Source organism: Anomaloglossus baeobatrachus, chromosome 5 (genome assembly GCF_048569485.1).
Source record: "Anomaloglossus baeobatrachus isolate aAnoBae1 chromosome 5, aAnoBae1.hap1, whole genome shotgun sequence".
NCBI lineage: Eukaryota > Metazoa > Chordata > Amphibia > Anura > Aromobatidae > Anomaloglossus > Anomaloglossus baeobatrachus.
Window position 1 is genome coordinate 323,822,140 of NC_134357.1, and position 11,703 is coordinate 323,833,842.

The 11,703-nt window shown below is 46.6% G+C and overlaps 1 protein-coding gene across 1 annotated transcript; it reads left to right on the top strand.

The window, feature by feature from the left end:
- Positions 1 to 3,415: 3,415 nt before the first annotated feature.
- SNRPB (small nuclear ribonucleoprotein polypeptides B and B1) lies at positions 3,416 to 11,056 on the top strand. Its single transcript, XM_075349777.1, has 7 exons — positions 3,416 to 3,536; positions 5,625 to 5,776; positions 5,857 to 5,968; positions 6,052 to 6,204; positions 8,450 to 8,588; positions 8,753 to 8,878; positions 10,887 to 11,056. Exons 1-7 carry the CDS (start codon positions 3,534 to 3,536, stop codon positions 10,922 to 10,924), a joined length of 723 nt encoding a protein of 240 aa, XP_075205892.1. The 5' UTR covers positions 3,416 to 3,533; the 3' UTR covers positions 10,925 to 11,056.
- The last annotated feature ends 647 nt before the right edge of the window (positions 11,057 to 11,703 follow it).

The window sequence follows — 11,703 nt, forward strand, 5'->3', positions numbered from 1 at the left end:
TTAATGTCACTTTTATGTTGAGGTGCCCATACTTTTGCACCGGTCAAATTTTGTTTAAATGCGAATTGCACATTTTCTGTTAGTACAATAAACCTCATTTCAATGCAGAAATATTACTCAGTCCATCAGTTATTAGATATATGAAACTGAAATAGCTGTTGCAAAAACCCAAATTGTTATAAAGAAAAAAGGTTAACATTGATAGGGGTGCTCAAACTTTTTCATATGACTGTATGTGCATACGCTATTTAATAAAAATTTTGGTGCACAGATGCCGGACTGTACACTGGGTCTTTTGTCCCAGCCCTTCTGGCGTCTGAATCACAGGTCACTACTTTGTGACAGACTTGCCTCCTGTTAAGAAATTTTAAGCCGGCGCATATACAGATAGATTTCACAGCGGTCTTCAATAAAATGGATCCGGTGGCAGCGCCTCTGTAGATTGAGATTTCGGCTCAATGACATCTCTAAAGGAGATGATTGAGCAGAGAAGCAAATCTGCGCATGCGCCATCACCGACACCATTTCATTGAAGACGGGTGGGAGATCAATCTATGATCGGGTAGCCCGCGGGAAGGATGCCACAGGTGTGAAATTTCATACAGGAGGAAGGTCAGATACAAAACAGTGACTGGTCATTAAAACACCGGCGGCAGGCGGAGGGGCCGCGGGAGGAGCAGAAGACCCAGCGTACAGTCCGGCCCCTGTGCACCGAAATCATATTAACCGAAAACTTCAATATGGATTAAAGATTCTCCTCGGAGTGGTTTCTTCACTAAGAACCCCATTATGGCCATGCCTTTACCTTACCTTGAAAAATGGTGATGACAGGTTCTTTAACCCCTTCACCACCAGGTGATTTTCCGTTTTTTCCTTCCCTTCTTCCAAGAGCATACCTTTTTTATTTTTCTGTCAATATAGCCATATGAGGGCTTCTATTTTGCGGGACGGATTGTACTTTTGAATGACACCATTCATTCTGCCCCATATCATACTGGAAACTGCAGTGAAATTGCAAAAAAAAAAGTGTAATTCCACAATTGTTTTTTTTACTATGTGTACTGTATCGTAAAACTTACCTGTTAGGTAAGCTTTACCATATAGTGCATATAGTAAAAAAAAAAAAAAAAAAAAAAATAAAAATTAATATATACACTGTATATATTTTTTTATTTAATTGGTCAAAAAATGAGAGCCTGCATTAAAGGGACCTTGGATGTACCAATGCGTCCAAGACTGTGAAGGGGTTAAAGGGGCTTTTCAGAGAAATAGCTATCTAAATCCTCTGGTAGCCATGCCATCCTGTGTTCCAGCTGCTTGGCTTTTGGCATTCCTATGTCAGCACCGAAATGCAGTTTTGTGTGAAAAGGGCTGGCTGCTTATCAGAATATCTAAGTCCCCTTTCCATAGCATAACCAATTAATACACAGAGAAGGGGGCTGGTTTAGCTATTAAAATAATCAACAAAATAGCCCCCCTTTCACACTGGGTCACAGAAGCTGCACGACACTACTTTTCATGGACACCAATAGGACTCTCAAGAGGCAGGACGTCCACTCAGGTATCTTTATTGGGCCCAGGGAGTACAAAATAAAAAGAGTCTACTCCCCTACTTGGTATTGTATTTTGTCTTATGGCAGTCTCCTGACATCCGCATGCGGCTGGGTGACATATGACCGTTGCAGCCATTTATTTTCTTCCGCTCAGATGGAATGTGAAGGTTGCAGCCGATCAGTAGCCACTGATTAGCTGCCTGCTTCTCCACTCATACCCACTGAATGATGACACTGCACCAGTTCTGAGGAGGAGTATAGGTTTTTATTTACTTCCTACATCCCTGTGGACCAAGTAAGGTTAACCTATAAAACAGTGGACAACCCCTTTAAATACCATTTTGAAACAGATCTATTGGTGTCTATGAAGGGTACTGGCTAGGTGCAGTGGGATAACCTGAAGCTAAAGGCCAAATGGAAAAGCTCCAATGGAGACTCCAATTAATGAGTCTTTAATAGGAATGGTCTTTTCATATAGGCCTATGGGACTTTTGGACTCCCTAGACTCCAGGGCCTGGGTGCCAATGCACCTCCTGCCCCTATTGTAATACGCCTCTGGGTAGGTGCTGCTGTGCACGGTGTGCCAAGGCTGCTGTCTTACTGCTTGGTTTGGTAGCTATAATATGTTGCTGATTTTAACCTGTGCAGATCAATATCTGTAGAAAAGCACAATACACAAGCAATTCACATGTATCCAAAACAAAATGTCTAAATCTGCACATGTGCGTGTACTATAGATAAGCAAAGAGGTCTGTGGCGCCAGCTCTAACTTGGGTCCGTCCTTTGTTGCAGCCCCAACTCCGGTCCATCCTTTGTTGCAGCTCCAACTCCGGTCCGTCCTTTGTTGCAGCTCCAACTCCGGTCCGTCCTTTGTTGCAGCTCCAACTCCGGTCCGTCCTTTGTTGCAGCTCCAACTCCGGTCCGTCCTTTGTTGCAGCTCCAACTCCAGTCCGTCCTTTGTTGCAGCTCCAACTCCGGTCCGTCCTTTGTTGCAGCTCCAACTCCGGTCCGTCCTTTGTTGCAGCTCCAACTCCGGTCCGTCCTTTGTTGCAGCTCCAACTCCGGTCCGTCCTTCGTTGCAGCTCCAACTCCGGTCCGTCCTTCGTTGCAGCTCCAACTCCGGTCCGTCCTTCGTTGCAGCTCCAACTCCGGTCCGTCCTTCGTTGCAGCTCCAACTCCGGTCCGTCCTTCGTTGCAGCCCCAACTCCGGTCCGTTCTTTATTGCAGCCCCAACTCCGGTCGGTTCTTTGTTGCAGCCCCAACTCCGGTCCATCCTTCGTTGCAGCTCCAACTCCGGTCCATCCTTTGTTGCAGCCGCAACTCCGGTCCATCCTTTGTTGCAGCTCCAAATCCGGTCTGTCATTTGTTGCAGCTCCAACTCCGGTCTGTCATTTGTTGTTTGTTGCAGCTCCAGCTCCGGTCCATCCTCTCTTGTAGCTGCACTTCACTTATAAGCAAGTGATGAAGAATCAAAGATATTTAGCAAGTTCCGTCATGCTTGTTTTTAACTCAAAGACATAAAATAAAAAAAAAATAAAAAAAATCTGTCTCCACCTTTTCCAGTCTGTCAGTCCATGATAAGCGGACCGAGTTCGGATGTCCTCCTTGTGCCATCCGATTTTTTCACAGACCCATAGACTTGAATAGCTGAGTGCCCTCTGATTTTCGGAGAGCTCTTCATCCTTGAGTGGCCCTAGCACTGGGCAGCTCCTTTATATTCCTGGCTCCTTTATATTTCTGGCTCCACCATGTATGAGCTTGTGTATTCCTGGGATACCTGCAGTGCGCACGGCTGCCGGTAGAGGGCGCTATTCCGGAAGTGTTATTCAGCCTCGCTCTATTGTACCTACATCGCTCGAGCGGCTTCCGGCGGCAGCACGACTTCCGGTATATAGAGCGCCGCCTCACAGCGTCTCCCTGGCGCAATTTTTTTTTCATTCCCCGTATCTGCCGTGAATCCGCGGCATCCACGGTGCAGTCATGGTGAGTATCGTCCGGACGGATGTGGCCAGCGGCTCCCGGGAGGACAGTGGCTGTATTTACGTTTGCGGGATGAGGCTTATCACAAGAACACTGGTTCCCGCTGCCGCCTATTGTACCGGACCCTCCGCTGTAGTAATGGCGGCGGGAACCTCTCGTCCTGGCACACGCTACACTGCCCATACAAGATAATGACCACGTGTACCGGGGGCCTGAGCTCGCTATGCGGCCCTGCCTTGTTACAGTAGTGCAGGCAGGAGATCACAGCCCCCCTCCCCCACCACCTCTAGTGCTGGTTCCCTGAACAACCCTCTCCCCACCCCCGTCCTAAACCTTCCATGGTGGCCCTTGGTCGTCTTTGTGCTGTGTTTGGAGCCTGCAGCCAATTTCTGCCCACAATCCCTCCACCACTGAGGCCAACGATTCCCGGCTTCGCATGTCTGCTAGTGGGGGTCATGTAACTGCTGTGGGCAATGACTGGCAGCCACATCTGTGTGCTCCCTGCCCAGAAACTGGGGAAGCAGATTAGTGGATGGTATGCACAGTTCTTGTCAGAAAAAAACACAACTTGGGGGGGTCAGATTCGTCTGTTTGCATAGCAGCTGAAGGATATGCCAATATCATTAATAGCTTCTTGGCTGGTGCAAGCCATTTTTGATAAAGGGAACCGGTCACCAGTTTTTTTGCCCTATAATCTGCAGCACCATCACTGGGCTCTTATATACAGCATTCTAACATGCTGTATATAAGAGCCCAGAACGCTGTGTGAAACACTTTATAATACTTACCTAAACCGGTCGCTGCGGTGGATGTCACTCAGATGGGTGTCTGTTCTTCGGCGCCTCGTCTTTCGGCCATCTTCGTCTTCCTGAAGCCTGGGTGCATGACGTGTCTTATGTCATACACACTAGCTTGTCCTGCGCATGCGCACTACAATACTTTGATCTGCCCTGCTCATGACCTTTAATGCCGGCTACTGTGACGTCGGAGGCGGCGACAAAGATGGCCGAAAGAGGTGGTGCCGGCACTGGAGGACGAAGACGCCCATCTGAGCCACTTCCACCGCAGCTTTAGGTGAGTATTATAAAGTGTGTTGTACACAGTGGCATGCGCTCTTATGTGCAGCATGTTAGGATCCTGTATATAAGAGCCCAGTTGGGTGCATTTACCAACATCCATACAGTGCTTCCTTCCATCACTGTTATTTAGTCCCAAAAGCAATCACAATAGTCCTCTCCAGGTGCCAGCTGTGCCCCAGGTCATCAGGATGATTGGGGACACAAGTGCACCTTCAGTTTTCTGTGTATCTTCCACCTTAGTACATCAGTCATTGAGACTTGGTGGTTCTTGCTGGTGGTGATGAGGGGATGTACTGGAGTCACATGCTCCTGATTCATGAAGAGGTGCACGTTTCTTCATAAATTTGGAGCAGATCACGAGTGGTGTCAGGTACTGGAGTGACCATTCTGACAGCTCCTCATGAATTAGACAAGCTGTGGTGTCCTGTCCTCTCCACCCATTTTGAGACACTGGTGTAATGCGACATCACAGAAAATTCAGGCACAACTTCAAGTACCCAGAAATAAAGCCAGCACTTGATTGATTGCTTTGGAATATGTCGAGTAGCCAGCGTGTGACTCTGGGAACTAGCATGGACCACCTGTTAGGCTATGTGCACACGTTGTGTACTGGCCCTGCAGAAATTTCTGCAGCGATCTGAACACACGTGCGCTTTCAAATCGCTGCAGAAAGAGTCCGTTGTGAAAAAAAAAACCCGATTCCATGCGCTCTGCCTGCAGCTCCTCCCATAGACAGGGCGGGGGATGCAGGCAGAGCGCACGGAATAAGTGACACGTCACTTCTTAGGACGCGTGCTTTGAGCAGCAGCCGAAGCGCTGCACTCTAATATGCCACGTGCGCACGGCTCCTGCATAATCTTCATAGATTGCTGGGGACGCAGGATGCATGCAGTTACGCTGTGCTGCAGATCGCAGCGTAACTGCATGAAATACGCACACATGCGCACATAGCCTAAATGTATTTTATTAAAGGGCATGCTCTTGGTAATCTGGTTTATCTATTTTCTCTTAGACGGTGGGGAAAAGCAGCAAGATGCTGCAGCACATTGACTACAGGATGCGCTGCATTCTGCAGGATGGCCGCATCTTTATTGGAACCTTTAAAGCTTTTGACAAACACATGAACCTTATTCTCTGCGACTGTGATGAGTTCAGGAAGATCAAGTAAGTGGTGAGCAGAGGAGCGCTGGCACTTACTGCGCAAGCACATATCCACCTATACTGCAACTGTACTGTCTTCTCAGGCCCAAGAATTCCAAACAGCCAGAACGTGAGGAGAAGAGGGTGCTGGGCCTGGTCTTACTGCGTGGAGAGAACCTGGTGTCCATGACAGTTGAGGGACCACCTCCTAAAGACGTGAGACTTTGTGACATGCGTAGCTGTGATACTTAATGACAAGCTGTTCATGTAGTAATCATGCCGTATAATTTTTAATGCAGACTGGCATTGCAAGGGTACCATTGGCTGGAGCAGCTGGTGGACCAGGCGTTGGCCGTGCAGCTGGCAGAGGTGTTCCTGCTGGTGCTCCTATGCCACAAGCACCTGCTGGCTTAGCTGGACCAGTGAGGGGCGTTGGAGGCCCATCCCAACAGGTGAGTTTAAGCTGTGAAGTCTCTACAGTAAATATTGAGCTTTGGTTGGTGGTTTTCCTTGTATCGGGTGGATGGGGGGGTGTTGCATCCATTAACATTGTGTAAATGGTTGATGTAGTTAGACATCAATGCTTATGTGGAGCATTGCTATATACTCCTGGATGTAGGTCCACAGTAGTGGGATGAGGACTGCATTGTCTGACATAGAGGCCCAAAAAATAATACATGATCCTGAGAATTAGTTGAGCACTGGCAGACTTATGAGAATCCTTCAGTGGATGTATGCTGCCCAAACCACAGGCGGCAGCAGTCAGAGCCTGGATGACTGCAGACAGCCATGGTGTGGGATTTCCTTTCTCTCCTCTGAAATGCTCTGGTGTTTCAGACAATACTGTTTAAAGATCAGGCTGGGAACCATAGGTGATAAGATGACTAGTCTGGTGCTGCCCTCTGGCTGGCTTTTCCCCGCAACACTTTAGTTGATGGCTATATCCTAATATATACTTGTAATAAATGAGGACTCTAATGGAGAGAAAAGGGGAAAAAAGCAGGCTCAGATGTCAGTGTAGGGGTATAAATATAATTGCAATACTAACAATCAGTATTGCTCACCTTTCCCAGGTCTTTATAAGCATATGTAAGATCTCAATGGTTCTTGTATGGATCTGGTCTGCAGTTCGGCTCCGTGGTATCAGACATCACACTGGATGAGTCTGTTAGTAGCAATCAGCCTCATGTAGAGTAAAGCTGGGTTCACACTAAAACCGGACGGGCCGCATGGGAAAAACTTATGCAAAGGATGCAGTGTTTTCACCGCATCCGTTGCATAGCTTGCACAGCCGGATTGAGCCGCACAGCTCAAGCCGGATGTGTGAAAGCAGCCTTATCCCGATTCTTCCAGAATTGGTACAAAATCCTTATTTCTTCAGGGTTTTATTAGATTCAAAGGTAGAATAAAAGTCCGTATGTACACATTGCTGCCGCCCGACCACCACCCCACCTACTGTCTCCTCCCCATAATCCTATAGAATGTAAGCCCGCAAGGGCAGGGCCCTCTTCCCTCTGTACTAGTCTGTCTATTGTAACTTATATATGTATTCTGTATGTAACCCCTTCTCATGTACAGCACCATGGAATCAATGCTGCTCTATAAATAACTAAATAATAATAATAATTAATACACATGAAAAACACAACGGTCAGGTCTTGAGACAGGCTGTCTGATATTGTAGCTGAAATGTGTTGTTTTTCATGTGTGTGGACTTTTTTATTGTACCTTTTTGAATCTAATAAAACCCTGAAGAAATAAGGATTTTGTACTAATTCTGGAAGAATCGGGATTACTCTACATGAGGCTGAATATACATACTTAGGAGAGCCCTGTCAGTCAGCTAGGGAGATGCTCGCTATGTCAGACTAGTTTCCTCTGCCTTGGCACTTTAAATGTCCTTTCTTTAATTGTTGGGCATTTTGTAGAGTTGTGGGGTTCGTGTAGAGGGGGGACCAAAGCCATATCTGGCTGAGGTTGTGCTGGCTGTAGTCTCGGCAGCATTTATTAACTGACAGGTTCCCTTTAATGGTCATTATGTTGTACATCGCCAGTGTTTTGGCTTTATAGGGGCTTTCCAAAACCCAAATGCAATATTGTTTGGTTCCAAAGTTCATAAAGGGGTTTAGTGTTGGTAAAGCCTCTCATTTGAGTGGTGTCATGCAAAGGGACTGACATGGATTTCAGTCATGTATACTTAGGCTAATTTCACACATCAGTTTTTGGCATCAGGCACAATCCGGCGTGTGCCTGATGCAACGGATCCGGCGCAGAATATGCAAAAACTGATGTGCCCGATCTTTCTTTTTTTTTTTTTTTTTTTTTTTGCCGGACAAAAAAAAGTTACAAGATACGTTCCCTCCGGCCGCCGCTTTAGGCAATTATGACGGATCCGGCAAAAGCCGGATGCAACGCAAGGCCATCATACACAATCCGGCGCTAATACAAATCAATGGGGATAAAATGGATCCGGCGCCAGATCAGTTTTACCCGTTTTTTCCGAATTATGCCTGATGGAAAAGAAACTGTGTGAAAATTAGCCTCAGTGATATGGCACCATTCAGTTGGTGGACACTGGCCTAGCATCTTGCCATTAGTGAAGATCCCAGCAGTGGGGTCACACGGTTATAAGTTTGGTAACCACTTTGATTAGGATTTCTCACATTAATTGGTTACATGGCATCTGTCGTTCTACAGGTAATGACTCCTCAGAGCCGTGGTAATGTTGCTGCAGCAGCCGCTGCCACAGCTAGTATTGCTGGTGCCCCCACACAGTATGCTGCAGGAGGCCGGGGAGGACCACCACCACCGATGGGCAGGGGAGCACCACCTCCAGGTAACAGCAGTTGCATGTCTTTCTTTCGTTGGGCAGATCGATGATGAAAATCCAGTCTGACTATTCTGATGAATACTTCACGCAGGATTGCACTGAGATCTCTTCTGCATTATAAACATATTGCATGTCTGGTTTGTGTTTCTCACTTGGCTGTCTCATTGTAGGCATGATGGGACCCCCACCAGGCATGAGGCCACCAATGGGTCCACCGATGGGCATGCCCCCAGGCAGGGGAGGCCCTATGGGAATGCCACCACCAGGCATGAGGCCGCCACCTCCTGGAATGCGAGGTAAGACTTGTCTACTACATTATATTTGCTATGTACTAAAACTATAGGAATGGTTTTCTAGTCACTAATGACATGGATGTGGCAAACCAGAGGTGTCATGGGGATCTCAGACACTGAGGGCTTTTGGGTGGAAACTTCAGCACTTGTTAGTCTAAGCTTTATAAAATGTTAAGAGCTATGCTTAGAAGTGGATAAAATTGCAATTTGTATAAATTTCAACAATAGGGACTTATACGTTGCCAAGGTTACCGGCTCCTGCAGTTTATCCACAATGGTTAATTGTATGTAGTGCTGGCTAGCTCTTGTCTGTAGATCTGCTAACACAGCACTATCTGCAGCGGCAGGAGTTGCTGAAGCGCACACTAAGGGTACCTTCACACTTTAGCGATGCAGCAGTGATCCGACCAGCGATCTGACCTGGTCAGGATCGCTGCTGCATCGCTACATGGTCGCTGGTGAGCTGTCAAACAGGCAGATCTCACCAGTGACCAGCCCCCAGCCAGTAGCGACGTGCAAGCGACGCTGCGCTTGCACGGAGCTGCGGACACTGGTAACTAAGGTAAACATCGGGTATGGTTACCCGATGTTTACCTTAGTTACCAGCTCACACCGCTTAACTTAGCGTGTGCAGGGAGCAGGAGCAGACACTGGCAGCGTGAGAGCTGCAGAGGCTGGTAACGAAGGTAAATATCGGGTAACCACCTTGGTTACCCGATGTTTACCTTGGTTACAGCTTACCGCAGGCTGTCAGACGCCGGCTCCTGCTCCCTGCACATTCAGGATTGTTGCTCTCTCGCTGTCACACACAGCGATGTGTGCTTATCAGCGGGAGAGTAACAATAAAAAAACGAACCAGCACTGTGTGTAACGAGCAGCGATCTCACAGCAGGGGCCAGATCGCTGCTCAGTGTCACATACAGCGAGATCGCTAATGAGGTCACAAAAAAACTTGACTAAGCAGCGATCTCGCTGTGTGTGAAGTACCCCTAAGTCCTGTTCCAGCCAACTTCAGTCACTCTTATCCAAAGAGTGCAGTTTGTGTCAACAGTGCAGCTATGCTGGTTCAAACTATGGAAGTGGGAGCTCACCCCCTCCCCCAGGAAGCATGGAGGCAGAGGGCAGTCCGCTCCTCCAGCTTGATAAAATTTTGAAGGGCCTCTGTCAGCACAGAATGACTGTCCTAACAAAATACAGGCGCTCAATGAATCATGGTTGTGCACCTTTCCACCTAATTGCATTCACGCTCTTCACCCCAACCCCTTCTCTTTGACAGTTCTGGCAACATAGAGCAATGATGGATGGGAAAGCGCACTTAAATATTTGACCCACAATGATTCACCAAGCTCCTGTACTTGGTTTGAACAGTCATTCTGTGCTGACAGTCCCTTAAAGTGAAAGTCACAAGTTTTTGCAATGTAAACTAGTTACATTATTTCCATGACTTAGACCAGGTTTGGTGGATTCCACTTAAATCAATGTCCACGATGACTGTATAATCCTTGTTATAATAAGCACTTCCTGAGTCCAGATATTTAGTTCTCCGGAGGCTTATTGACTCTCCACCTGGCCTGACTACTGCAGCTTGTACTCAGCAGTGAGAGCAGCAGGGAGGACACTGCAAATTTGGATAGATTGAGCTTATTGTTACTGTCAGGTGAATTTCTGTTCTGTTCCTACAATCTCCCCTCACCTAAGGCTTAGAAGCGGTCATCTGCCTCTTTAAGCTACAAATGTCTGAATACAGATCTCACCAGTGCATGACTATCCGGGAGGAGAAAGAACTAGACTTAGAAGAAACATTACAATATTGCTCATCTCACTTTTACTACTGATTTAAAGGGGAATCCATAAAACTGCTCATTTTTTTTATTTTTTAAGATTATTCAACCATTCTGATCTGTGTAATGTATACAGATTGTATTGTAAAATCTGCTGATGGGTTTGCTGCAAAGATTACATATCTTCACGTGTAAATTTCTGCTTTTTAATATTTTTATTTTTCTCGAAGGTCCCCCACCTCCTGGGATGAGGCCAACCAGACCCTGATTCCTGCTGCTTCCTTCCAGTCAGCTGTCATACCTCCCTGACAGTCCTCCTCTTTGAACTGTTGGTTAAATATTGTTTTATTTTTTATTTTTTTCTATGTAAATTGAGTTTTTAATAAACAATTAAACTATACTTTTGTTTGTTGTGGAATACCAATTTACCTATGAATTCTAGAATCGGGTGTGGGTATGTGTGTTTTTTTTTTTTTTCTTCTCTCCCTCGCTCTTCCGCTGCTCCAGATCTGTTATCACCGCTTCAGTGACAGAACTAGTACAATGCAAATGACCACTGCGACCTGTAAGATTTCATGAGACAGAACTGGACCTGCAGAGTGGATGTGGCCCCTAGTCTTATAATGGGCAAACGACAAGAACTTTTTTAAAAAAAAAAAAAAAAAGGCGTGAATATATTAACACTGTTTTCCCAAGGTGTTGAGAGAGAGAAGGTGCTAGTTATAGGCACAAATTGTGTATTCTGGTGGTTGGCTTAGTAGCATGAAATTTCCCAGGAGTGTGGTGGAGTATTCCAAAAGAAGCAGTGCAACATCGCATGAAGTTGCGTATAAGCAGAGGGATATGAGCCTTCTTGTTTTGGGCAAAATCTAGATTAAAATTTTATCTCCTGGAGTCACATTTGCATGTGACTTGTGCGAGGATCGCATTACACTGCCCGGACTGGCTGCCAGCTCTTCTGACAGCAGCAGGACAGCGGCATGTACAGTGGAACCTTGGATTACGAGCATAATTTGTTACAGGAATGCAATCTTAAACCAAGATACT